Raw genomic sequence first — 26,459 nt, forward strand, 5'->3', positions numbered from 1 at the left:
AAAAAAACTGAGAAAAATACTTTATTTAGTTTAAGGCGAATCTTTGAATTCCGATCCGACCAAAATAAAAATTTGGGAAAGATTTTCTTTTTGTTTAAAAGGCTCTTCTTCCAGTACTTTACATTTAAATAAAGCTCTCTAAGTAAGCGTGAAAAAAAGGGCAATCAATTAATTATGTAAAGCAAATTTGAAAAAAAATTTAATTATTAAACTAACTTTGTTAACTCTGTTAGGTTACATAAATTAGACAAATTTAATGTGCCACCTATGTTGGGTAAGTAAAATTAATATGAAATAATAATTGTGAATATTTATTTATATACATAAAACCAGATTTGACCGCCAACATTTTGTAATCATTTAGGGGAGTGACTTAAATTATCAGAATAAATTTAATAATTTGAGAAAATTAACTAATAACACTATCGACCATAATTTCGATTTTAATGATTCTCTTGATAAAAAAAAAAGGAAACTTAACGGATTAGTACTCCGTTATAGCACAATTTTGTTCATCAGGTAATGTTACCTAAAAGTTCACGTTGATATTATGAGCATCGAAATAAGATCGCGTTGGAAATTGTCTAACAATGTCTTGTAATGTTTATAATAAACTCGCAGTTGAAAGCGAAGCATTTGACTGGAAAGACGTAAGGCTGATGCAGCGACTCAGCTTACGTCCACCGCATATTACTTCATTCACATTGTGAATTTTGCAATTTGTTGCAACAAAATAAAATAAAAAGCATTGTTTTAAAATTAAAGCAAGCAAAGAAACCCTTACGAACTACTAAAGCCACTAGTTACATACCAGGTGGCATTTTGGTCGCGGCAACATTTCTCATGTTCTATTGAGCTGTTTGTTACATAAAATGCTTTTTTTTCGATTCCAGGCGTTTTCGCAATTTCTCTTAGATTATTTTCGTACCTCTGCATTGTGAATAGCAGGGATAGCATTATTCGGAGGAAACCATTCACAACACTCACAAGCAACTTTTTTATAGAAACTAGAGTTTAACCCTAATCTGACCAGGATTAGTCATTGAACTTAATTTCTTTGATTATTTCTTACTACATTTGCGAACATTCTTTTTTGTCATTTTATGTTTAAGCTTAAATTTACATTACGATGGGTCTCCGCGCAGTCAAAAAGGATTCCCAGCAGGAAGCAATTTCAAGTAACAAATTCTCTTTCTATCTAACGTTTCAAAATTACTTATAAGTGTTTTCAAATAATATAGAATTCCTATCGTAGGCGTTGGCCTTCTAAGTAAGTTAAGTTTAGTAAAACAATAGATTTCTATGCCAAATAAGATCACTTCACCAGTGCCAGTGATAACAAAGCATAAACTCAATTATAAGCCATAAAATTCTTAATTTTTTTGCTTATTTCAATATTATCTCTGGGAAAAACTTAAAAAAACAATTCTATTGACTTTGAGGAGAATCTTGGATACCCATCCCTTCATTATTTTATTTTATTTTTGCATGAAGAAGAGCTAGTTTGAAGAAAACTCTGGTCTCTGTGATTTAGCATTGACTTACATTGTTGACGCTCCTACCATATATTTTTCTTTCCTCTAGAATTATTAAGTATAGTTTATTGGCATTTTGTGCTTCTTAGCTTTTATGGATCTTTAACCGTAATTTTCCATGTATGTGTGTGTATTGTTAAAAATTCCTCTCATGCCGTTATCCCTCTACGTAATGACTTTTCAACGTTTTTTAATTGGCCATCCTGTCAGTTAATTGTGGAAATAATAAGCAAACTGTTCAAATTCCAGAATAAAAAATCAGGAAAATCTTGGACAGAAATTTAGAGCCATAGAGTTTTAATTTTATCACTTAATATGGCAGAGTTCGAAAAAATACTGTTTCTAGCGAACAGGTTTATACTTGAACAAACGGAAACACTGCAATTCTGCTTAGGTTGAGGGAATTTAAAACAAGTCTATGCAGTCAGAGCGAAAATGGCTTAGGCTTAAGGCAACAATATCATAAGAAATTTTCATAGGCTGTCCCAAATTACTTGACCATAGACAATCTGTGTATTAATTGTTTAGCTTTTTTTTTTTACAAATTATGCTTAGTTTTCATGTGTATGGTTGTGGAGATGTCAGGAGATGTTTCTTTTTCTTATCTTATGGGTTTCAATTAAGTTTCAATTCAAATTTTTACCGCGCTGGATACTCTAGAGAACGAAAAGTGTATGCAGCGTCAGACGTAATTAAACCTTCGTAAAGGCTTGTTCTTATCCATATTGAGAACATGTTACGAAGTCTTTACTACATTACTATAGCCATGGCAAAATTAGTGACCCGCTCTTTTTCGATTGCACGTGTAATCGTTTCATTTTCATGTTGGTGGCGCGGGCCAAACAAAGGTCTATATATATGTGTGTGTGTGTGTGTTTACCACTTAGGTTTTAAAACAATAAGCTCAGTCGCTTTATATGTATATATAAAACAGCGTTTCTTATAAACACATTAAGCCACAGAATCAATAACAATCGTATGTTGCACTTAATTGGTTAATATAAACAACCGCGTGCTTAATGCTGCTCGAGAATGTTGGCGGTATTGTAACGTTTTCATTAAATTTGTTAATTGAAATTAGAAATAAATGCAGAAATTTACCATACGTATGTGTAGTTAGTTATTAAAAAAAATTAAATTTATTGTTGCAAACGCCTTCAATGAAACCAAAATATAATCCGCTTTTAATTTAATTAACTCGTAACTCGGTGTAATTTAGATCAATAGTGTTGACAAACACTTGACAACTGCTTGTATAAATAATTATTATAAAAAAAAATGTATAAATATTTATAATTTTTTTCTTTACTTTTCTTAAATCCCTTAAGCTCAAGTGAAATAAACAAAGTATGCAAAAAATCAAAGGAGAAAGAAATTCTTTTAAATTTTTTCACATATGCCGATGATTACAAAGTCTAGTCACTCTTAGTAGTCGTACATGTTAATATATTGCTCGCAGTACATATAAATTTTCTTTGAGGCATTACAAGATAACCGTAGGGCGTTAACGAGCTTAACGCATACATTTGATTTTTCGCTTAAATTAAGTTAACTAAATATTGCATAATCAAGTGTCTATGTATGTGTCAATACACGAATCCCCAAGCTGCTCTTTTACTGATACATTACTGATACAAGCAGTCTACTTATTACTTATTCTCTTCCATGCTTAATGAATACATATATACAGCCATATGTAAGTGTGTGGTGCATTAATCTAGTTTGTATGCATACGTAACAACAACACATTTATCAAATACATAGCAACAATAGTGCAATAATAATTATTAATTTTGAGATAATCTTAAGGTAACCAGGGCGTTAGATGATCACCTTGATTGTTGGAATTAAAGTTGAATCAAAGTTAAAAATAACTTTAAAAATCTCACAATTTATAAACGGGATTAAAGTTGCATTCAATTACTTCATAAGCATACATATGCGAAAGTTATCACACACTCTGCCCAATAAGAACCCGGAATGGCCGAAAACGACAGCACGGAGAGAAATTAGAAAAGTATTCCACAGATTGTTTTGGATTTCTTACTGCTGGCCGTCATTTGTTTCATTCAAATCGTTTTCTGAAAATGGTTAACTTAACGTTTAGGGCAAGTCTGACGAAACACTATTTCTAGGATGCTTGACTGTTAGTCGAAGTTTGATAAGAACGAAGAATAAATATATAGCTGAAGGGCAGTAGCCATAAAAAACATTTTTCCTTCGCTTTTGTTTTGTTTGAGTAAAGTTGAGATAGGCCTGTGTGTAGTTATGCCTTCAATTACTCCACACGATTCAAAAAAATTTTCTAATCGGTGTGAAACTGTACATCTATATATATTCTTCTCCCTTGCGTTGTTGATTTTAATCGCGATTTTCCAAATATCTTAACCCTCTATAGAGGGCATTTATTTATATCTTAATTATGGGACAAGAGTAGGTTAAGTTTGTGCGTATGTGTGGAACACTCAGAAAGACTTAAGGTTGACCCACCATTTATAATACCGATGGATTCAGTACGTGGTTCTAAGCCTGACCTTGTCTTTTCTTGTGTTCAACGCACAAGCTGAAAATTTTGGAATATTTTGATAATGTTTTGAGGTCCATGGCTGGAAGTCTTGTTGAAAACGTTTCGGATCGGACCACTTTTTCGCCCGCTATTTTGAAAAGTCGTTATATGCATACTTATGGGATGGTGTGGGCTGTTTAATGGTGGGCCGAGGCACACGTGTTTTTACATCTTCGTTTCTTAAATTAAAGAAATCATACCACAGTTCCATATTCCTTAAATGACTAGCTGTATAAGAACAAATTTCGGTTGAATTGAGTTTTTTCGAAGCAAGATTGTTCATCTTTATGGTCAAACCGTAAAATCGTATAGAGAAAAAACAAACTTAATTAAGAAAAACCGCTGTTTTAAATGAAGTAGTACACAGAAGGCGCAGAGCTCGACTCATTTTTGTACTGAATTACAGCCCTTTACCCTCATCAACAACTTGCGTTCTGTACTAGGATCGAAACAGAATTATTAAATATTTTATTTCGTGTACTTTTTTGACAAATATAAGTGCGTATGTATTTATTTGCATATGCATAGACACTCGCATGTGTCTGCAGCACACTACTCGTCATAAGAACATATAGATATTTTAAGCATTTATAAGAGAATGTAAATAAGTTTGCTTTTACTTTCAAATAAAATGTAAATAGTTGAAGCTATCAAAAAAATATTCATCGTTAGAAAATGCATTGGACATAGATGCAGCAAAAAAATTCCCCGATATTAAAAAAAAAATTGCTTGATATACTTTAATAAAACTCAACCTAATAATAATAATAATAATAATAATATTCGATACTTTATGTGGGTGACTTTATTTTTTTTTTTTGGCAACTTAAAATGTATATTTAAAGTAAAGCAGATTTTGTGAACTCTTTGGTTTAAAAATATCTTTATAAAGCTTGGTTTTTATTCCCATGGTGAAGTAGACGCTGTTTATATGTCCCTGGCTGTATGCAATGTAATAATACATATATTAGAAAGAAATATGCAAATACAATGAGTTGAAATTATGATGTGGCTATAAGCACCGCAGCGACAAAGCGATATGGCAAAGAGTCAGATATGAAAAATGAAAAAGTGAAGGCGGCTTTAATATCCCGTATATAAAAATTTTTATTTACCGTTTTTAAACTCAGAGCTGAACATCTATAACGACCGCCATTAATGAAACGCAAGCATAACCAAATGTGTTATTGAAAAATATGCATTATTCTGATGACTATTAAAAGTCCGTTTGGTGTTCGAACACAAAAGAGTGAACTTGTTAATTCTGACGTTTCAAATTAGCCGCCTATACTTACAATATAATCGAATATCGCTGATTATAAATGATTGCCATTTGCACTCGCATTAAATATTTAAATGCATATCCGTTTAAAAACCAGCAATTAATAACGAGTTATAAAGTTATTAATATATAAATATTATTGATATCAACTCGAACGACTGTAGCGATAATTTGTATTTATTTAACTACAAGAAAGAAATGATATTCACCGTAGACGTAATTAATCTATTGATTGTTTACTTTCATTTTTACTGCACGACAATCTGCAATTAGTCCAATAAACGAAAAGATTTTCTACACGCTTTCGCATCGAAATTGTAGATAATTATGTAAAATAGTCTAAGCGAATCGTAGACTGTAGACAGGAACAGTTATGAGGCAACAGTAGACCTTTTAGCTGTTATATAAGTGAAACAAAACTGTTTTCTGACATGTCTGCGTCTTTAAGTTAAATACATATAGAACGACAGATAGACAAATGTATGTGTTAAACCATCCTCTGGTCGGCCAGGCAAACAAATGCGTAGAAGGATTTCCTATTATTAACAGGAGGCATTCCCACTCTTAAGCGTATATGCACATCTGCTACACGATCATATTCTATCAATTTAATCAGTTTTATGCGTGTTAGAATTAATTCAAAGTTTGATTAATAGAAAATTCATAACTTATGTCCTTTCGACAATAACTTCATATAAGAACGTATGTCTTAGTTTTCGGACGACCAATTTTCACTACTCTTGACTACATAACGTGCTGCTCTAATTCTCTTTCCTTTGCTCTTCATCTATATAAAGCTGTCAAGTATACATTTGGCAGTCTCCGTTCCACATATACATAATAGAATCTACATACATAGCAGATACTGGCCTGTATTCAGATCATTTTTCCATTGGAAAAAATTGGTACAGAGCATATTAATCAAAATATTGTTACGAAAATGCCATTTTTCATGATTCGAGTTTCATGAAAATTAATTGGGTTTCACAGAAACAAAATTAAAGAAAGGAAAAAAACAAATTCACAACCATGGCGGCTGACGAAGGGAATTGACAACGATTGACAGACACTGAACGGAAAATACGGACTGACGGTTTATAAATTTCGCGACGCTTGTAAGAGGGCATATAAGCAGAATAGTCGCGTCACTCGGAAGTCAGTGGAAAAGAAAATTTAAGTTAGGAATGTCGTAAAAATACATTTTAAACCCTGCCTCTTAAAATAATAAATAAAATCTACGAGGTTCACGATCTAGCGACACAATCCTTGTCAAGAAGTACAAAAAGAGCATTTTTTAACAATATTTTCCGTCATTTTCTACAACTTTTCCGCATTGTATTAGTAACATGGCTATACCGTTTCGAAAGAACGATATTGCTTCGGCATTTTAAGTTGGAAAACAACTTCCAACTGTTCTTAAAACAAAGAAAAACAATATAACAGGACAGGTCGTACGCCACCCTACAGTTATTAATATATTGAAGTGGTCGAAAAAATGGTCCAATCCGAACCAAAGTCAATAGCGCTCGTCCTTGGACCAAAGCACATCAGTGCACCAAATTTCATCTAAATATGTCAAAAATTGCGGCTTGCAAGTCGATCATAAGGAAACAAGGCCGGCTAGACTGAGAAAATGAATCTGAATCGATTGGTATAATAGAAAGTAGGTCTATCTCAAGTTCATAAAATTATTCATATTTAAGTTATATACGAATATTTGTACAAAGTCTAATATAATTTTTTTTCTTTTCTAGAGTAACGGTTAATATTGTTTTAAGAAATTCTGTTGTTATGCTGTTAACTAACCTATCTCTTAAGTGTTCAAAAATAACGTCTAAGGGAATTTTTTAAAAGTCGAGGAATTTTTGAGTAATATTGTTGCGTGGAAGTGTTATTACTTGAAAAAGTTGTTTCGTTTTATTCCATACTATGATTTTCGAGATTACCGTGCTTTCCGGATTTTCAATTTTAAATTTTCAACTGTAGCTTTAAGTAAACTCCTCTAATCATATGCGCTTGATTTTCTTAAGCTTAATTGATTTTATACCCACATTTTGAGAGATTTCTTGGAAAAAAGCAAGATTAAAACTGTCTCGATTCTTATGTTGTACCCACTTGTGTTACAAGGAAATACTTTACTTCTTTTTCTTCTACTAATATGATCCATCACTCAGGGGATCTTGTATCCTACAGATGTGACGATCAAAAAGCAATCAGGAAGAAGAAGTAAGTGTGTGCCCTATCGGTAAGTATGATGTGTTTGCCGCTTGAGCAGTAAGGTATTATTGGGATTTGAACCAGCGATATAAAGTTTCCAAGAATATATTTTGCAAAGTTTGTCTGTCCGGCTAATTTCCTTGCGTTCAATCTACAGGCCTAAATTTTGAAAATTTTTGACGATACTTGGTCCACAGACGTGGTGTGAATAACTGCAGAATGATATGAGGTATTTAATAATGGGCTTCAGACCGATACGGTATTTTTACTTGTTTTTAAATCAATATTTTCGGAATGTCTTTCGCATTCCATTTAATTTTCAAAAGTATTTCAAAGGTATTCTCAGTATTCCAGTTTAGATAGAAAAGCGATTGCAAGATAGCAATACATAAGGGTTTTAGCATGTTGTGGCAATGCATGTTGTCTGGCAGAGTTTGCTAAATGTATTGATAGACACTTAAATTTTTAATAGAGTCTGGTTGCATATGTTCTCTAAAACAGAATTAGAGCAAAAAAAAAAAGTATGCACGGGAAGCATAAGGGCAAAGTGTTTTTTACAACTATATTGATGACATTGATGAATATCATAACTGATTTTATTCTATTGAGTATTCTTTTGTATGTTAATTTTGCTTACTTTGTATTTTAATTACGTCAAACAAGTTTTTTGTGTTTTGAATGGGCAAACACATGAAAATGCTTAACCCCATTGCGGAGAGCTACTAATATTCAATAATAACACGATAAGAACGTAAGCATGAAAATGAATAGAAAATGAAAAGAAAAAGAAAAAAAAAGCTCGAACTACATTCAAAATTATTTACAAGTTGTTTACATTGCAACCATACCGCAAAACTTCCATCATCATTAGCAAGCACATATATATATATAATTTTTTTTAATGATAACAATAATAATCATTTAAGTCTAATCTAATTTACATTATGTATGCATATGTGTTAGATTGGTAAGCGAGAGTGTGTCGCATTACTCTTACAAGCAGCAAATGGTCATTTAAGCATGCTAAACATGCAAAAAAACGTTATGCACCGAGTATGGCAAATATGTTTGGGTGACGCCTTCCAGCACGACGAAAACGGTAATCAATGCGATCAGTGTCATAAGCTCTACGTGGTATGCGATCTAATATGAGTTAATGAAATCGAGCACTTGTGAGAACCAAAAACATGTTGAAATACAAGATCATGGTCATTTATTTATTTATGTTTCATTTTATTTTACTTTATTGTTTTGTTAAGCTATTTATTTACACAGGAAATGTTAAATGTTTATGGGTATATATTATACATATATATATATATATATATATAGCCGCAGGTTAGTAAAAGTATAAATTTAATAAATTTATGTATTTTTTTTTTTTTTTTTTTTTTTTTTTTTTTTTGCAAAAGGGAGTTACCCTTGAAAGAAATCAAGAATTATAAGGCAAGTACGTTGCTTTGTTTATACGCTTGATTTTAAGGTGCGGTCGATTAAGTTAACCCGACAAAAGAATTACAAATATTTGCTATTAGTCTTGAAAAATGTGTTCAATACATTACATTATAGTTATTTGAAACGGACACAGGGCCACAACTAAACAAGATAAAGTTTATATACAGGTTGGACCGAATCTTTCCCGCTACTTGCACGTTTTCATAAAGCCGGCAAAGAAAAAATTTAATAATTTTTTTCTTTGTTCATAGCTCGTACTCCTTCATCAGCTTAAACTCCTTAAGCACCTTGCTCTTGTTTTCTGTTGTTTGTCGTCGATCAAGGCGTGAGATGTAAGTCTTTCTTTTTCCCGGTTACGGGGCAAGTGAAGTAAGAGCTTTCATTAATTAAGGGAAGGTTTTTAGGAAACATGTCTAGATTTGCCAAAAGCTACATTCAATGAACTCCTCCAAGAAAAAATAGCTACGCATTCTTAGTGTACAACTTACTGGGCCCTGCTTATATATTGGAATATATTTTTCGTATATATATATGTACATAAGAAATAAAGAAAATGTATTCACTTTTTTTAAGCGCATATACTTGCACTTGCAGCCAGCATTGCAAGCCCAAGCACATCTTGTTGCTTTACTCTCACATGATACGTAAGATATTGTTGCCCATAAATAAATATTTTGCATTGTGTAAATACTTGCGTACAAATAAAGCAATGTCTACGAACGAGAACTTAGTAAAAAGTATCGTACTTAGCATAAGAAACTCAAGGGACAACAGACATCAACAATAAATAGATGAAAAATTTTTACAAAAACCACACCACGTTTTATTTTTTTATTTTTTTATTAATTTTTTTAATTTTTCATGTCGGGTAGCGCAATACAGTTAATTTTTCAGCGCACATTAGATAATTAAAATAAAAGAATTAAATTTGAATTGGCAGAATAAGCTCGCACATCATAATCGTTCGTAGGGCTTGGACAGACGGGGAGAATTCCAGACATTCCACTAATACCCATGCTTAAGAATGCTCGCGTTTAGATTGCAAGCTTTTCACAAATTTGCTGTGCTCTTGGTAACTGTGACAGAAATTACTACTGCTCTGTTTAGGGCTGCAATAAAAGCTAAAAATTTTCGAGTTACAATAATTAGGCAACCTGCAGCACAACTTTCCAAGAACTTATCAGCTCTGCACGTCTTTACACAAAACCTAAATTTAAAAATCTTTACAACTTTTTATAAGCACCCCATAGACTTGTGCTATGTAATATATATATGCAAATAATAAGTTTTGAGGATGTCTACCCTCGTAACCAGAGAGGCTCTTCATGCGTTCACAGTCGCTAACAATTGGGATGGACTTGAGAATTGTGCTACAACTTAGAAATGCATATACATGCGTACCTGGTTTTCCTCAAAGTTAACTGAAATTGCTTTTCCTTAGCCATTACTGCATCATCACAAAAGTTATCTTAGGTAGTTACAACTTTTCAGAATTCCGTTATTCGGAAATAAAGTAGTTTGCGATGCTCTCTTTAAAATTTTCGCTACTTGTTACTGAACGGAATTTTTTAACGATAAAATTAAATCGTATCATATCGAAACTGTTGTATAATAAACGCAAATTTGGAAATCGTGTTTTACAAGCGCCGTAATATACGACGGGGGCGTGTACATCCTTTTTCTCAGGATCACAAGTCTTGAGTATAACGATAGGCGTTATCTATTTATTATTATATATGATTGGCTCGCAATAGGCAAACATATAGAACTTAAAAGCCACTGCAAATATTAATATAAAATTTGAAATACACATCTGAAGGACAACTTTATACGGCCAAGTAATCAATTACTGCGTAATTTTTCTATATTAATTTATTTTGTCGGATAATTAAAATTCTTTATAAAGTGAACATAACTTCGTTACTATTTCACATCTGTAATGAGTGGAAAAGAAGTTTTTTTTAACTTAAAAGTTTCGGGTTAAAGCCAGAATAAAACTTAAATCTTATATGAATTGATTCCACACGATCTGCATATAAAGACACGAGCCAAAAATAGAAAAACGTGACCAAAAAAATATGCAAAAAAGCAATGCTTAAGCGATGTGTTAAACACACGCCCAACGGCCGTTGATTGTTGCTGAAATGGAAACAAAAAAAAAAAAAAGAAAAAAAACAAAAAGAAACTAAACTGAAAAGCATTCTTACAAAAAAGTTGAAATGATATTAAATTTATACAAACACTAGAGGAAATATATTAAGTTCATGAAGCTGTTGTACCCTATATAAATACTCCCCGTCATGTCTCCACCAATTACATATATTGGTGATTAATTAAGTATCTTGAATGCCTATTGGCATCAAATGACAGACAGGCGTTCCTTTGCTTTAGGCTGAAGTATACGGCACGAAAGTTTTGTAAGATTTCGAAGATGTCAAGCTCTGCGTAAAGAAACGTTGAACGCCAGTGGATGTTTTACCATATCTAGGACGCAAATCGCTGTGCTGCGGATTATGTTGCATGCAATGCATAATAAATTGCTCCAGAAAAACGAAACCATTAAGGACTAATTTGATTAAGCCGACAACTAGAGGTAAGATGGCAGAAGCTGTCCGCGTGATTTTTCAGCGCAATGATTCTCGACGGCAACCTTCAAGGCCACATTAAAATCAATGAACTCGAATGCGCACTTGTTGCATTCGCTGAACGCTACTATTTGCAAACTTTTTCTCTGTATGACCAGGAAACCGATTTCTCTAGTAGTAACCAAAATTAAAAAGGGATAATTACATCGCTAGCTTCCAAATAACATTTCAGCACAGAGTTAATATCCTGTCAGAAAAATGCTTTAAATGCAATATTTGGAGACTAGTGCTTTTGAAATTTGCATTTTTTTTAAAAACGTCAGTCAGTCAGTGAAATAAGCGACGATAAGCTTTTCCTTGTGCATGTCGTAGGCACGTCTCCAGCATATTATTTTTTCTGCCTTAGTCTACTTGAGGCACAGAATGTATTAAGTTTGCGTATATGCATTTTGAAGCTGGCTTAGTTAATTGCATCAAATCTAGACAACACAGGTCCATTTTTTAGTTGGCGTTTCATACAAGGATTTTCATGGAAATGTCTTAAGTTCAATAATTTACGACGAAGATAGATGAAGAAGAAAATCAATTTTATTAAATTTACACCACCTCAGCTCGCCTTTTGGGGCGTTATAAAAATATGCGAAGGTCGCAAAGGTATATTATCACGAAAATAAATGACGCATTATATCCGATAGAGAGGTGTAGGGCATTTAATACTTTACCAAATGCTTTACCAATTTGCTGTGTATGTATAACGAGTGCTGCCGTATAAGTTATTTTACATTTAGAATAAAGTGCATACGCTTCCACGGCCGTTCACATTTCAAATGTTGTTATACATCTTTGACGAAACACACCCCGGTGAGTTTCGGAATGCATTTATTAAACTAAACTGAATAAATGAAAATATTTCGTCAAAGTTATATATCATTTTTTGCTTGCTGTAGGCAGCGTTTAACTAAGCATTGAACTCTGTATAGCGTATTATTAGCAAAGTGGTTCTCGAAACAGGAAATTTGTTTTATGCGTTTAACAGCCCGACAACATGCGTAAACTTGAACTTGTGTGTAAACGCAATAAAAGCATTGCCAAGAATTGTGAACTTGAACGGATACAAAGTTAGATTAATTTACGTATATCAAGTAACGTTGTGGGTAATGAAAGCAAAATATGCACACGCTTATGCGCGAAGGCAGTCAAGTCAAAAGTCGATGACGTATGCCAATCTTACGGCATAAGTGCAGATTTATTACTTTTAGCCATCGGGCTAGGCTACTGCTCATTGGTTAGATAAACTGCTGTGCATTTCAGCACATGTTAACAATCAAGCTGGCAAATATTGTTATTATCCGCAATCAATAAAACTATTTTACATTTTCGCCTAAGCGTGCAAAAGTTTCCATAGTTAGCCATAGTTAAACTAAACAACAACTCAAGCCAATTATGTATCTTAAGAGAGGTTAGGGGGGAACAATGTATATACATTTTGTTGAACCCATAGATGAATACATGTATGTATGTATGCAGATATGTGCACGTACTATTCGCTTCACAATTTTTCTACATTACAACCATTTAACGTAATATATATCATAGAATAATAAAATTGCATTAATGATTTTATTAGAATGAAAAAATTTTGTGTTTGTTTTTGTTTGTTTTTTCACAAAACTATTTTTGATTAATTTCGTGTGCAACATAAATTATACGCTAATTATAACTTCCTCGCATTCTTTAAGAAAATAAATTTACATTTTTATACATTTATTTTACCTAACATCAATTAAGTCGGTTTTATACGAAAAGAACGACACATTAACATAAATTGTAAATAATTCATTTGGTAGTTGAAGAAAAAATCGAGTCGTACATTTCAATTAGTACTTTGATAAATAGCTAGTTAATAACTTCATGCTTGCATGCGGGAATCACTACAAAATCAGAAATGGGAAGTATGTGTCAAATGAATGACTGCAAGAACAAAACATTTTATATCGGTAATAATAAAGTGATACCTCACTAGGTATCAAGATGCTTATCAGCTAATTTATAAGCTTTACATCGTTAGCTATCTCAGCTTACTGTCTGGATGTGAGCAACTGCTTCAAAAATCATAAAAGAGCGAATGATTTGTTGCTACATTTGTAACGTTGTATTTAAACCATCGAAATAACGTATTTCTAATAGGAAAGGTTGTCTGTGGTCACCAATATATGCTACGAGGCCAGCTGACGTTCGTTCCAACACTAAAAAAAAAGAAGAAAAACAGCAATAAATAGAATTAGTTTTTACACTTCACTCTTCTTGTGGTATCAAAAGTTCCAAAAGGGCTTGAGATAGATCCATCTTCTATAACACCCATCGATTCAAAATCACTTTCTGATCTAAGCTTGTCTGTCCATCCGTCCGTCTCTTGTGCTTGTATTCAACTTACAGCGCGCAGTTTTTGAGGCATCTTAATGAAATGGTTCGAAGGGGCATATTTTTTCGATCACTTTGCACATAACAACTTCTTTTTGAAAAGTCGTGATAAGCTGCTAGTGGAGGACAATAGTGTTTTCAATTGTTCAAATTTTATGCAAGTGCGCGATTTTTAATCCCATTGATGCGTTTTTTAACGCATTTTCTTCTTCATTTCAAGTAGTACGCGATCCGCTTTCTTCAATCTTCTTGATTCATTTCGATATGACCGTTGTTCTTCAGATTCTTTTGCTGTTATCGAGCATTTCTTCTGTATAAATCAACGTTGGATCGTGCCCCTTGCGGCATTTTTCTCTTACAATAATTTTCTGCCTTTTTCAAACTTAGCGTTCATAATATGCATTAAATATTTACTTATTTTTTAATCGAGTTGAAACGAAGTTCAGCGAGTGAGCTAACGAATAAGAATAGTAACTATTACGCTTTTGCATTATTAAAATGTTTAGAAAGATAAAATAAATACTACCTTTAAAGTCGGTTGCAATCGATCCAACAGCGCAGACTTTACCCTACAACGCTATCGTAACCTCTCGATACCAAATAACACTTAACAGCTTCCTTGAGCCCAAACAGATATTAGGTATTAGCTTGCATACAAAGCTCATGCATTTTTAGATTAGATGTTTGCAAAAATGTTGATCAGCGATTTCTGCAGGTAAAAATTATTAAGAAATGGGAAATACGAGTGCACACAACGATTGAATCCGATGGTTTTGATCTTCCTCTACATGAAATAACAGCTTTCCAATAAATTATATTGATTTATTCAACGCATGCTAACACTAATCACGAAAAACTCAAAATTTCATTTTCGAAATTCATTACTTTTGTTATTTGATTTGAGGTGTCTGCTGCTGAAACTTATGAAACATTATTAGAAGATTATGTTGATGCTGCTTCAACATATCCCAAGAGAGTGATTTGATAATTCAAAAAAAGGGAAAATGACTACGACACGAAACGCCATTGCGAAGATCGCTGTTTCATTGCTTGCCAAGCAAAAAACTTTGACTGTGCGCTAGAATCTTAGAAAACTATTACTGCAGATGTCGGGCGGCGTCAATTGAACAAACTGAACGATGTATTGTTGCAAAAAATACCAGCAATAGATACAAAATTGTCCTCTTGCATCATATCGCTCGGTCAAACATACCAAGAGGAAGTTCTGTGGCACCCAGCTCAGCGCCGTAAAATTGATCACGCCTATCCAATATTGTAGTGTGTCATAATTACATTCCATTCTTCAATGCCTCTATATCCGCACAGGCAAGCTTCAGAAAACCCCTTAAAGCCTATAAGTTCTAAGCCAATTTTAAATTCAGCCAATTTTCGCTCATTACTCAAAAATTGTAGCAGATAAATGTACAAAAATTTGAACACAAATTCTTTGGCGGATGCTGTACCAACTGTGAAAACTGGGAAAAGTTTACCGCGCCTAGCTATAGCGCATCAAAATTTAATTTTTTTTTTCCAATACCTTTATAAGGCGCGGAAACAAGCTTCAAAAACCCACCAAGGTATACAAATTCTCGGGCAGTGTCAAATTTGTGACGCACCTTCTGTTCATATGTCTATCTGTCTGTCTGCGCAACTTTGCAGTACTTGTAGTAAAGATCCTCCTGTTTGCAAAAATGAAGATATGTTCTACAAACCTGCAAAGGAATTTGAAAGTGACGCAAACTTTCCAAAAAACACGTCTGCAAAGCCCACAAGCCTATGTACCAAAAAACGTGAACACTTTTGCTTTCCCTCTCACTTACGCGTTGCTTATAAACTACCACAGATGCACGGTATAAGTTTCTGTAGAATTATTATACAAAAATAGGATAACAGTGATGGGTATAAGAAATTCGGTCAGAACCCAATATAACTTTCATTTCCACCTTAATCATTTTTATATAGTTTCTGTTCCCATTCAGGGAATGCGCTCTACAGGTGTATTGCGATGATGGAGAAGATAAAGACAGGGAATGGCCGCAGCTTGGGAAGTGTGTGTCCGATCCGCAAATGTTATGCCTTTATCAAGCAACCGCTCACACTACGCCCAGATATTAATCGCAAATACATTTTGGTCTACCTCTGTGGGAATTCAAGCCGTCTTAACACTGGCTCATAGGCAACAACTGGCCCTAACAAGGTATTATTAGCTGTTTATTAAAGGAGCTATTGATATTATTTTCTAACATCAGTGTAAGTGTACAGTGTTAGAAAGATTACGTGAAGCTTTGGCATACTTCACGATTATTGCTGCATATTCTTTATATCGACTGATGAGAATTAAAGAACACCAAACTTCATACATTAGAATTCCAGTTATGTGGGAACGGCAGCTTAAATAATGAAATACCAACTTGCCTCGTAAAACTTCAGCCACAATCTAAGCAACCAGAGTCCATCAAAGTTTCAGCAAATTTCCCATTTCTTCAATATTAAAATAAATGACCTTGGGCTTCCGTTCGCTGACTAATTTTCTAGCTTTGCAGAGATATTCCAAAGCATACCCAAATTTTAAACTTTAGATATTCATTATTTTTACTTATCGCTTAACAGGAGGAAATAAAAGAGAAACAGATTTTTTGTTGTGATTTGTTTTCACTGACTTTTATTGCAACAGCAACCATGAAAAATACCTAAAAACTGTTAAGCTAAAGTAATTTATGACAATTACATCAGTGGACCCCCAATGCTGCATGAATTTTATGCGTGTGTGTACTCATGTGATTGAAATAAATATCATTTGGCCAGATAATGACGTGTGTACATGCTAATGAAGTATTAGTTTACAGCAGGGTTTACCAGGTGCCTGGAGCGGGTTGCAAGTTAACCGATGCCACCGAATTGAGATGGCCGGGCAAAGGAGCAACATGAACGGCACCGCGAGTCTTAGCCACAAACGAGGCTGGCCCGTGAGCTACTACAGCGGGGACAGGCACTACAGCAGGGCCAGTAACCACTTGAACGGGACCAGGATGACCAACAGCTACAGCAGCTGGCCAAGGTGAAGCGGCCACAGTAACAGCTGCTGGAACATGCGCTCCTCCCCACACATAAGGGAAGGGAAAGACTGATGATTGCACACCCACAGCCAAAGCGAACAAGACTACGACGACGGCGAACTGTCGCGAGAAAGAAGACAAACGAAATGTTTTTAATAAAAAAATAACAGTATTTAGTTTAATAGGACAATAATAAGACCACTTTTGCCTCCTCTGAGTATGGTCTAAAATTTACTTTTACACTTTTACACACTACACTACGCGTGATTGAATGAATGAAGTTTTTCTATTTATTCATTTTTTATTTATATAATTTAGTTTTGCTCTATTCATTTTACATAAATTTTATGTTTATTTATTTAATTGTTTTTTTTTTTTCATTTCATCTGTTTTCGACGTAAGTGAACTCTCGTTAAATGTTAACTGCATTTTATTTAGTTTATTTATTGATCCTTTTAAAGCCTTCTTACCTTCATGTTGCTGAGTTGATTTATTTCTTAAGCTTTCTTTACGGTTTAACGTTGGAATAAGTTCTATAACCGTCCAATCGATCGCAACAATCTTTTATACTAATCGATCTTAGCCGTTAAGCTAGAGTAGGTAGAGCAGAAGGCGTTAATTGTGTTGGTTCTAATGATTATATTATTATAGCTACTTATCCGTTATGACGACATCAAAAATAAGAGCAATATTGTGCATATATATAAGATATATGCATACATTCATATAAATCCCAGCATATGTTCGCATATGTAGATCATTTACCCTTATACACTGAGCAATAGTGATCTGGAAGAAAAAGTTGTCGTTAATGTTTAATTTGTGATCATATGCTTAACCACATATGCACCTGTACTTTTTATATGTAGATTCATGCTTAGTTTTTTATGGAGTTAATTTAGAAGACAATAACAGTAACAACATATTTAAATACATACAAACACATCTAAATATGTATTACAAGTAATTCAAGCTTTAATTACGTAAATCAATGTTAATGTGGTTATGCTTTAATAACATTACTGTTAACCATGTAATCTAAAGAATTCTAAACCTTTTGCTAATGAAATAAAATTGTATTCCAAACGTCAGGGAGTATAAATCACAACAGGTCAGATTGAAAGTCAACTCGTAGCGAACGTTTGAAACTATTCGACTTGCGAAAGGTCTCACGAATTTTTTTCATTCTAAAAAAGGTCTAAAAACCTTTTCGCAATTGATATTTCTTGTCACGCAACTCGGCTTACGTAAAGTTTAATAAACACTATGTTGTGGACACTTGAAAGAGATAAAGTATAGGACGTAGTAAAGCCTAAAAATCATACGTTGATATGACCGGCTTACAGTGGCGTACGGGAAGTGATTGTACCGGTTACACTCTGTCTTAAAAATGACTTTAATTTCCGCGTATCAGCCTTCCATTTGTTCTTTTTTTACACATATAATAAGGCGGCCTATTTTCCAAACCTTGCACCTTGTAGGCTTTTGGATTGCAATTTCACCTTCGATACTACAGAGTATCAGCGAAACATTCCTTTCTTTGTTACTTTGCGTAATACTTTTATTTGATAGATTTTGATTTGTCTATTACAGCGGACAACGAGAAAAGAAGAGAAAATCTGATAGTAGTAGAAGAAACGGTAGCCTAATATCCGCCCTTAAGTAAACTCAAGCTCAAAGCTGCCACTCTTTGATTCTAAGAAGCTACTTAGTCCCCAAAGTCATGTTGTTCTTCCTGCAGATACTTGTGGTAATAGATGAGGGATTTTGCTAGGTTTCCACTCTCGTTTGGTCTGTATAATAATTTTCGTCGTGTGTTGTTTTAGCAGCGGCAGATAAATTTTGCTCTTTAGTAAGATGACATTGTCTTTTTCATTTTATATTGTCAACCTGTACTTATAACTTATACTTTGTGCTTTCTACTAACGTTCCCTTTTTGCTTTGTAATTGTCTTTGGCTAATATTTTATTTCCCTTCTAGCCGCACAGACTGCCGGGTAGCCAATCAGCTAAAGAAGCAAGACCATTAAGAGGCCACGCTCGATTACGATTAATGCATCGTTTTAGGAATAGCGTGCACTTAAATGATAATAGCATAACACGTACCGAAATGGCACACGCCTCCCAGGCTGCGCCCACCCCCTATATCCTAAAGGAGACATTTCATGAGTCGTACAACAAAAAGAGATAAAAACCAGCGTACGTGAATCGGTTTTCAAATCTCTTTCATATCTGTTTAAAAGCATTCAATCGCTCAGGAAAAATTCGTAAATGTTAGTATATAGCATACATACTGATACGTCTTAAAGCGGTCTTGACCTTCGTATATTATTGCATATAGGATTTGCAATAGAAGGCGTCGTTGGTGTGTTAGATCGCTCTATAATTTAACGACCTTCATATTAAAGCGTCGTCGTTAGGTTTAAGACTTTCAAAACACCTCATTTATATTCAAGTACGGACGAGCAAAAACACCGTTGTAAGAGCCGGCCCGTCACTATATGTGCTACAACATTTCGCCTAACACAGTTATTCCTATAACGATTTTTCTAAAGGAGGTATTACCTGAAAAAAGGCTTCACACGTTCCAAAATACAGAAGCAAGGGCATTGAGTGTAAATGTTTGTCAAGCGCAAGTAGAGCTTATGGAATACATGAAACATATGAATGATTCAAAGGCCATACGAACTGAAGTTGGGTGCATTACCGCATGCCGGCATCATGGGCGCTTGCCACCGGTTGCAGCTAATATATTTAAGCGCAGTGCGCACTAACGCTTTGTCAAAAATTACTTGAAAGCAAGAGAACGGGACTCGTCCCACCCCACTGCATTCTTCGCTAACTTCTGATTACCCTTTTATTAGATCAATGTGTAAAACCTTGTCTAAGCATGAGTCATATACTCGCGATAAATGTAACAGATGAGTCGATTTTTCTGTCTGTCTCTACAGCCTTTCTTCCAAGATACCAAATGGCCCACGCTTCGACTATTGAGCTCGTTTACATTCGCACACTAAACTTCCATTGTCTCATGAAATTGTTTAAAAAACCTGTTCATGCCATTAATAAGAAAGTCATTGTTTGTGTTTTTTAATAAATTGTAACTTTGTATGAACAATTTAACATAGGTTTGATTTATTCGTTTCGGCTGTTTTATTCACCGAGAGCAGAGCCGGCGCGGGGCATAGGATAATGCCAAATGCCTAATAACTATCATCAGGTGATTTCTTTGGAAATCAACGTGAATGGTGTTTTCTTAAAGCACAATTGTGAGAAGAAAGTTTCATAATTTTTTTACCCAGAGATCAGAGAAATTTTGTACTTTCTAAAATCAGCGTAAGTTTGCATTTGGCTTTATCGGAGGGAGTGGACAATTGTAATAAACAGAGTGAATAAATGAAAAGTGGCACCAGCACGCAGGCTAACTAAGAAGAAGAATAAAAATTCATATATTTATCCCATTTTGACTAAACTTTATTTCAACGTCACACGTACATTTCACTAATAAGAAATGAAAATGCTTTAAAATCAATTTTATTAAAATTACAAAAAAAAGTACAAAAAGAATTAAAAGATGCGTAATAGAATGAAAATGACTTAGAGAGAAAGGATTTGTTTTTTTATTTATTTATTTTTTTTTTTGTAAAGATAAAATATCACATAAGAATGGTTGAAAGTTGAAAAGCGCATACAGACGAAGAAAGAAAAAATAGATGAAGAAAGAAAGAATAGATGAAGAAGATGTTTACAAAAGATTTAAATGCTTTTTACAGAAAAATTGATTGGTCTGCGTTTTTTTTTTTTTTTAATTTAATTTAACTAAATACGAAATCAGAACGAGATAAACACCCATACATGTTTTTTGTGTACTTGTCAACGTAAAGAGAAAGGGAAATTAATTCATAAGTCCAAAATTCAAAGCATATGTAGAAACTTTCGCATTTTCAAGTTGGCGATCAATGTTTACAAAGTTCCGGGAGCAGGTTCCAAATTAACGGAGGCAGCAGAGTTCAGATGGCCTGGAAGAGGGGCCACATGGACAGCACCACGTGTCTTGGCAACATAAGTGCCCACCGGAGCGGCAACGACAGCAGGGACCACAGCGGGGCCGGCAACCACTTGAACAGGGCCAGGACCGACAACTACCGGAGCTACGGGGTGAACGGCGGCATGCACAGCCACTGCACCAGGACCAACTACAACGGTACCGGCCAAAGGCACGACCGACGATTGAACTCCCCAGGCCAAAGCGAACAAGACCACAACAATGGCGAACTGAAAATAAAAATGATAGAAAGTTAGTTAAGCCTTCTTCCATTTAACGCACCACAATCAACATGCAAGGTACTCCTTTCAATTCCCATTTTATTTGCCCTAATTGTCTCATTTCTTTCAAACTGATCATTTTCATTCATTTAAAATTATTATTAAAGACAAGGACTGCTGCAAATATCAAATTCGTTTACAACATTTTTTCCATGTGCTTTTGCCAAATTTTGTAAAAAAAAAAATTGTTCTTATTCACATATGATTTTTTTTATAATGCCCAGTATTTTATTTTTCACTCTTTAGTTATCCTTTAAATAACAGCTCACCTTCATCTTTCTATTGTTAAGAGCTTGAGCTGTTATTGTGCACTTAATTTTCTAAACCTTTTGACGTTAGAAACGATTGTACTCACAATGTAATGTTTACAGCAATCTTTTATACCATTATTACCGCAGCAACAAGTGGTATCAGTGAAGGCGTCTTTAGTGGACATTATAACGATATGTACATAACTAATTAGTTAAATGTAACGTCAAAGTTGTTCTTAAACGAAAATAATTTTAAAATAACTCTAAACTGTTGCCGAGCACTATCGCACATGTATCTATCAGGTAACTAAAGATTTATGTTCAGAAATTGCTTGCTTGCAACATTTATAAATTTTTCGGCATACTAGGCCTTTTTTCTCTCTTTCTTAATTGATCGTCCTTTTCACATTTTACTTAATTATGTGCGACCCAACGAAAGAAAAACCTTTCACATGGCTCTTGCAGCGCTTTGTATATGCTGGAAAAACTGACATCTAGGGTTGACACAATCTCACAGTATGTTGACTTTGCCTTAGCTGTTTTTCTGGCACAATGACTGATGTTGAACGATTTTCGTAACTATCATCGGAGAGCAAACAAAGGCCTTGAGAAACTTTTCTATGCCATTGTTTTACAGTGACAAAGCATGGGACTTCATTGCCAAAAGTGAAAGTAAGTTGAACGATGCGCCCTTTTGTTGGTAATCCAAGTCAAAATTCCTTTTTTTCCCTGAAACGAAGTCCAAGTCACAGTAAAGAACACAAACCGCGCTCAAACGATAAAATGCTCTGACAAAAACTAAGGTCAATAATATTAAAATCTCCAGGGGAAGTTTTAATCCATTTATCGCCGACTACAATGAATCTTGTACGCGGAGGGCAGCACAGGAATCTTATTAAGTGACGCCAGCAACGAGTTACCTCCTAGTCTTTTTCATTTTCTAATCACTGCAAGTGCCACTTCAACACTGTACCTTTAACTTAATATTATTATATTTTAGAATATTTCATGTTTTCTTTATAATGAAATGTCGCTACCAAGGGCAAGACGGTCTAAATCTGTCTTTCAGTGCGTGGATTAAATGGCATCTGACAACACTTAGGGGTGCCAAGGTTTAAAATATGAATAGTGCCCTAGGTAGAAGTTTTCAATTAGCATCAAATAATGCATTTTTATGTAAGCAGTGGAATATGCCACAAGATGGAAAATTAAAGCTTTGAATGAATTTATAATCCCACCAATTGACAGGTCCATTAAAAAAAATCATCTTTTTCTTTCAAAATTATTTAATCTTTACTTTTAATGTCGACTCAGATCTCGCAGATACGGCCAAGCACTGTCCTGATTTAATCTCAGCAAGAGTGGCGCAATAAATAAAAATCGTGACTGATAGGCCATTGTGCGCGGGTTCAATGCAGTTGAGTTAACTTTAGTCGAAGCTATAGCGATTGCTTAATCGATGAAACCATAACCTTTACCGATTGGCAGACATATTCACTAAACTGCGATCAACTCCCTATCTCTTTCTCTGTTTTCACTCCTTTCTGGCCGTCACTGTATTAAACGAACGGGAGGCGTCCCTGAAATGAGAGAGAGAAAAATAAGAGCGATAACCAGCTTCTGGTAAAATGCTTGATCACGGGAATCTGATCGCTTAACAACAATATCGCGGACCGTTTAATGCGTTACTACTTATTACTATTCTTCTGAGAACACTTAAGGTGAGTTTCTCTTACTCAAAACTAAACCATTTAAGACCTTTACTTATCGACGTTTATTAATCGATATTTAGGAAGAATATTACTAGGAGGTGTACGTGATTTAAAAAAAAGCGATAAATTCTTTCAAAAATCCGCAAGAACTTTTTTGCTTACCTGATATATATATGTATATATATACGCGCATGTAAAAAGTTGTCTTCGATAACTAGAAAAAATAAATCTTAATAATAATCCAGTTTCCATCGTTAACATTCTAACGTAACCATTAATTTGTATTTATTCACTTTCGTTATCATTTTCTTGTACATGGCGTTCATTAATTCATAAAACAATAAAATAAAATAAAAGAATAAATCGTGCAAAGTACAAAAAGGGAAAAACATATAACTCTTTTGTTAGTGTTCTTTAATGCAGATCTGTCAAATTATTTAATATTTCGATTTTTTGTTTTTTTTTTTGTTGTATGTCATAATTTAAATATAGGAAAAATTCGGAATACTTGGAATTGGTGTCTGCCAAAATATTGTTTGAATAATTTTTTGTTTCTTTTTTTTTTACTGTAAATTCTGCATCTTTACTAAAGATTTCATTCCTAATCAGCGTAACTGTTCGGCAATATTTTATGTAAAATGGCACGTTTAGTGTTTGCGGAAAAGGGTGTTGTAAGGCCTCGGCGTAGTAGGGTAAGCATAATATTACATTTAGGTACACATGCTTCTCTAAATATGGCTTACTCCCGGCTTAATTTCTTCAGATGATAAAGAACATTGGTTGGCGTAGTGTGCGTTTATTATTAGAACCCTCGACACGTAAATGGTGGGAGGATCCTGATGTCGTAGTTGCGTAAGTATAATCGAATGAGTTTTTCACTATATCGCGCCATTGTAAAGGATTCTTACATAAATATATATTTTTTTTTTTTTTTTTTTTTTAATCTGGAACACTCTGTATGGCTAAACGATGAATTAAAATCGTGCGGGACTTTATGGCTAAATAATGAATTAAAGAATGTTTGTGGATTTTATCACGGGTTATATTATTATTGTAAGGGGTTGGGAGAAGAAAAAGTGGGGTAAGGGAAGCAATAGAATTACCTCGAAACTATTTAGGAAACTTTGCCTTTGTATTTCTCGTAATACCTATATATAAAGTCCTAATAAGTGTACTTTTCTAACAAATGCACTCACAAGCATTCGTGTGCATTAAATTCCCGAACAGTATTTTTCAAATACTTATTTTTATCTTTTATTTTATTTGTATTTTCTAACATGTGAACACAAGCTATTAAAATTTCTTGTAATTCGCATGAAAATTGCATCATTTGTCCATGGAATGAAACTTTACCACTTGAACACGTTTACAAGAATAAGTAAATTAAAAGTTTAGCTGTTTATCCATTTTAGGAGTGGCTTAAGCCCATTCATTTAAGTATAAAGCGAGTTAAGGCTTTCATTTAATTATTTGAAGTTCCATCGTTAAGAGGATGCAAAACGCTTTAGAATAAAAAGTTAGACAATAGCTGAAGAACATTCAGCTTACCTGCTTTTTAGGAAAAAAATTAAATGATTTGTAACGAACTAATTATAACCCGCTTTTATAAGGTCTTCAAGGGAGATAACTAATTAACATATCCTGAAAAAAATTGCATATACTGAACAATCTGTAAATATAAAAAGTTGGTTAGATTAAAAGCTGGCTGTCTGTCCGTCGGTCAAGTGTCTATTTGTCGTCCTTTCTTGAAACACTTACTTCAGTAAAACTTTAAAAGTTCTGCCATATCCCAAATAGAGATTGTACGTGAATATGAAAATGATGCGAAGTTTCTAAATATGATTGTAAAATATTGCAGGGCTTGCACCGTTTTTAGCCTCATCTCGAAAGAAAAAAGAATCATGTAAACAAGTTATGTTTGTCTATTTCATAAGCAAATTGGATGGATATGCGATCAAAATTACAACCACCTGCGAGCTCCTCTTCGTCTTCTTTTTCCGGGCTCGGCCACTCCGTATGTGTTCCCATACTTCTTTCTCATCGTCACTCTATTGCACACGTAGGGAACAACCCCTGATTGATGGCTCCTATTGCACTATAATTACTCACTGACATCAACTGCTTTATTTTATTTATATACTCATTCACTATCCAACATAACGTATAGGTAAAATCGCTACTTGTTTATTAATCGAAAACTTTAGTTAACGCGAGACGCTTATAAGACAGCAACCTTCTCAAGTTTCCTAATAGACAAAAGCCTAAAATCTGGAGAAATACGAATTTTGCGGAAACAATTTCTATCATGGTTCGTGCAATTTGGTTCGTATCATATTTAGCGAATTGGTCGTTGAATTATTATGATGATAAACGATTTTATTGCGGAAGGTTTCTCTTTTCATTTCTTGCTTTAACCGATCTTTTATAAATCCATTCTTTTTAGAAGGATAAACGCCCTAAACAAATTTAATGGAAGTAAGCAAACATGTGCCACTTTACTCGTTTAATGCTTTATTAACTTCTTCTTCGTTTTTTGAATATAATTCGGAACATCAGACCACACTAATTGCAGATGTTTACATAGGATTTTAAAGGAATTTCTCCCAGGCATATATTTAGTTCTATTTCGCTTACAGTTTCCCTTTCCAATGGAAGAAAGAAGAGTGTGTAAGTTTCAATGGATTGAAAGCAATACTGTTTCAATAATAAGTGTATGTTATATAGAAAAGAATGTTATATTCGACTGAGGCCGAATCTTGTATACCAATCACCATTAAAAAGTATCTTTCACTTTCAAGGTGTTGTTAAGAAAATGTAACCTGCCAAGTCGTGAGGTCCATCATAATTAATTTAGAATTAACACACAGAACATTTCGCATTCTATTCCCCAAGCCCGTTTTGCTTGATATCCATATGGACAGCATTTCAAAGAAAAAATTTATCCATCATGTCGTGACGCCCAGCATAATTAATTCAGAATTAACACACTCGCCTTGTCACCTCCAGTCGCAATGCGCTTCGATTTTGATTGATACCCATATCCACTAGGTCGTG

At 34.1% G+C, this 26,459-nt stretch overlaps 3 protein-coding genes across 3 annotated transcripts in view; 1 reads left to right on the plus strand and 2 right to left on the minus strand.

The window, feature by feature from the left end:
* Positions 1 to 16,693: 16,693 nt before the first annotated feature.
* LOC119633310 (adult cuticle protein 1-like) lies at positions 16,694 to 17,697 on the minus strand. Its single transcript, XM_038026801.1, has 2 exons — positions 17,588 to 17,697; positions 16,694 to 17,237 (listed from the first exon to the last, which is right to left on the minus strand). The coding sequence occupies exons 1-2, from the start codon at positions 17,591 to 17,593 to the stop codon at positions 16,914 to 16,916; spliced, it is 330 nt and encodes a 109-aa protein (XP_037882729.1). The 5' UTR covers positions 17,594 to 17,697; the 3' UTR covers positions 16,694 to 16,913.
* Positions 17,698 to 20,713: 3,016 nt separating this feature from the next.
* LOC119633311 (adult cuticle protein 1-like) lies at positions 20,714 to 21,823 on the minus strand. Its single transcript, XM_038026802.1, has 2 exons — positions 21,712 to 21,823; positions 20,714 to 21,391 (listed from the first exon to the last, which is right to left on the minus strand). The coding sequence occupies exons 1-2, from the start codon at positions 21,715 to 21,717 to the stop codon at positions 21,080 to 21,082; spliced, it is 318 nt and encodes a 105-aa protein (XP_037882730.1). The 5' UTR covers positions 21,718 to 21,823; the 3' UTR covers positions 20,714 to 21,079.
* Positions 21,824 to 23,856: 2,033 nt separating this feature from the next.
* LOC119633306 (eukaryotic translation initiation factor 5B) overlaps positions 23,857 to 26,459 on the plus strand; it is a 33,037-nt gene continuing 30,434 nt past the window's right edge. The window contains exons 1-2 of the mRNA XM_038026798.1: positions 23,857 to 24,097; positions 24,169 to 24,257. Of these exons, the coding sequence (XP_037882726.1) occupies positions 24,044 to 24,097; positions 24,169 to 24,257 (143 nt within the window). The 5' untranslated portion in view covers positions 23,857 to 24,043. The remainder of the gene's footprint in view (positions 24,098 to 24,168; positions 24,258 to 26,459) is intronic.

Source organism: Glossina fuscipes, unplaced genomic scaffold (assembly GCF_014805625.2).
Source record: "Glossina fuscipes isolate IAEA_lab_2018 unplaced genomic scaffold, Yale_Gfus_2 2, whole genome shotgun sequence".
Taxonomy (NCBI): Eukaryota; Metazoa; Arthropoda; class Insecta; order Diptera; family Glossinidae; genus Glossina; species Glossina fuscipes.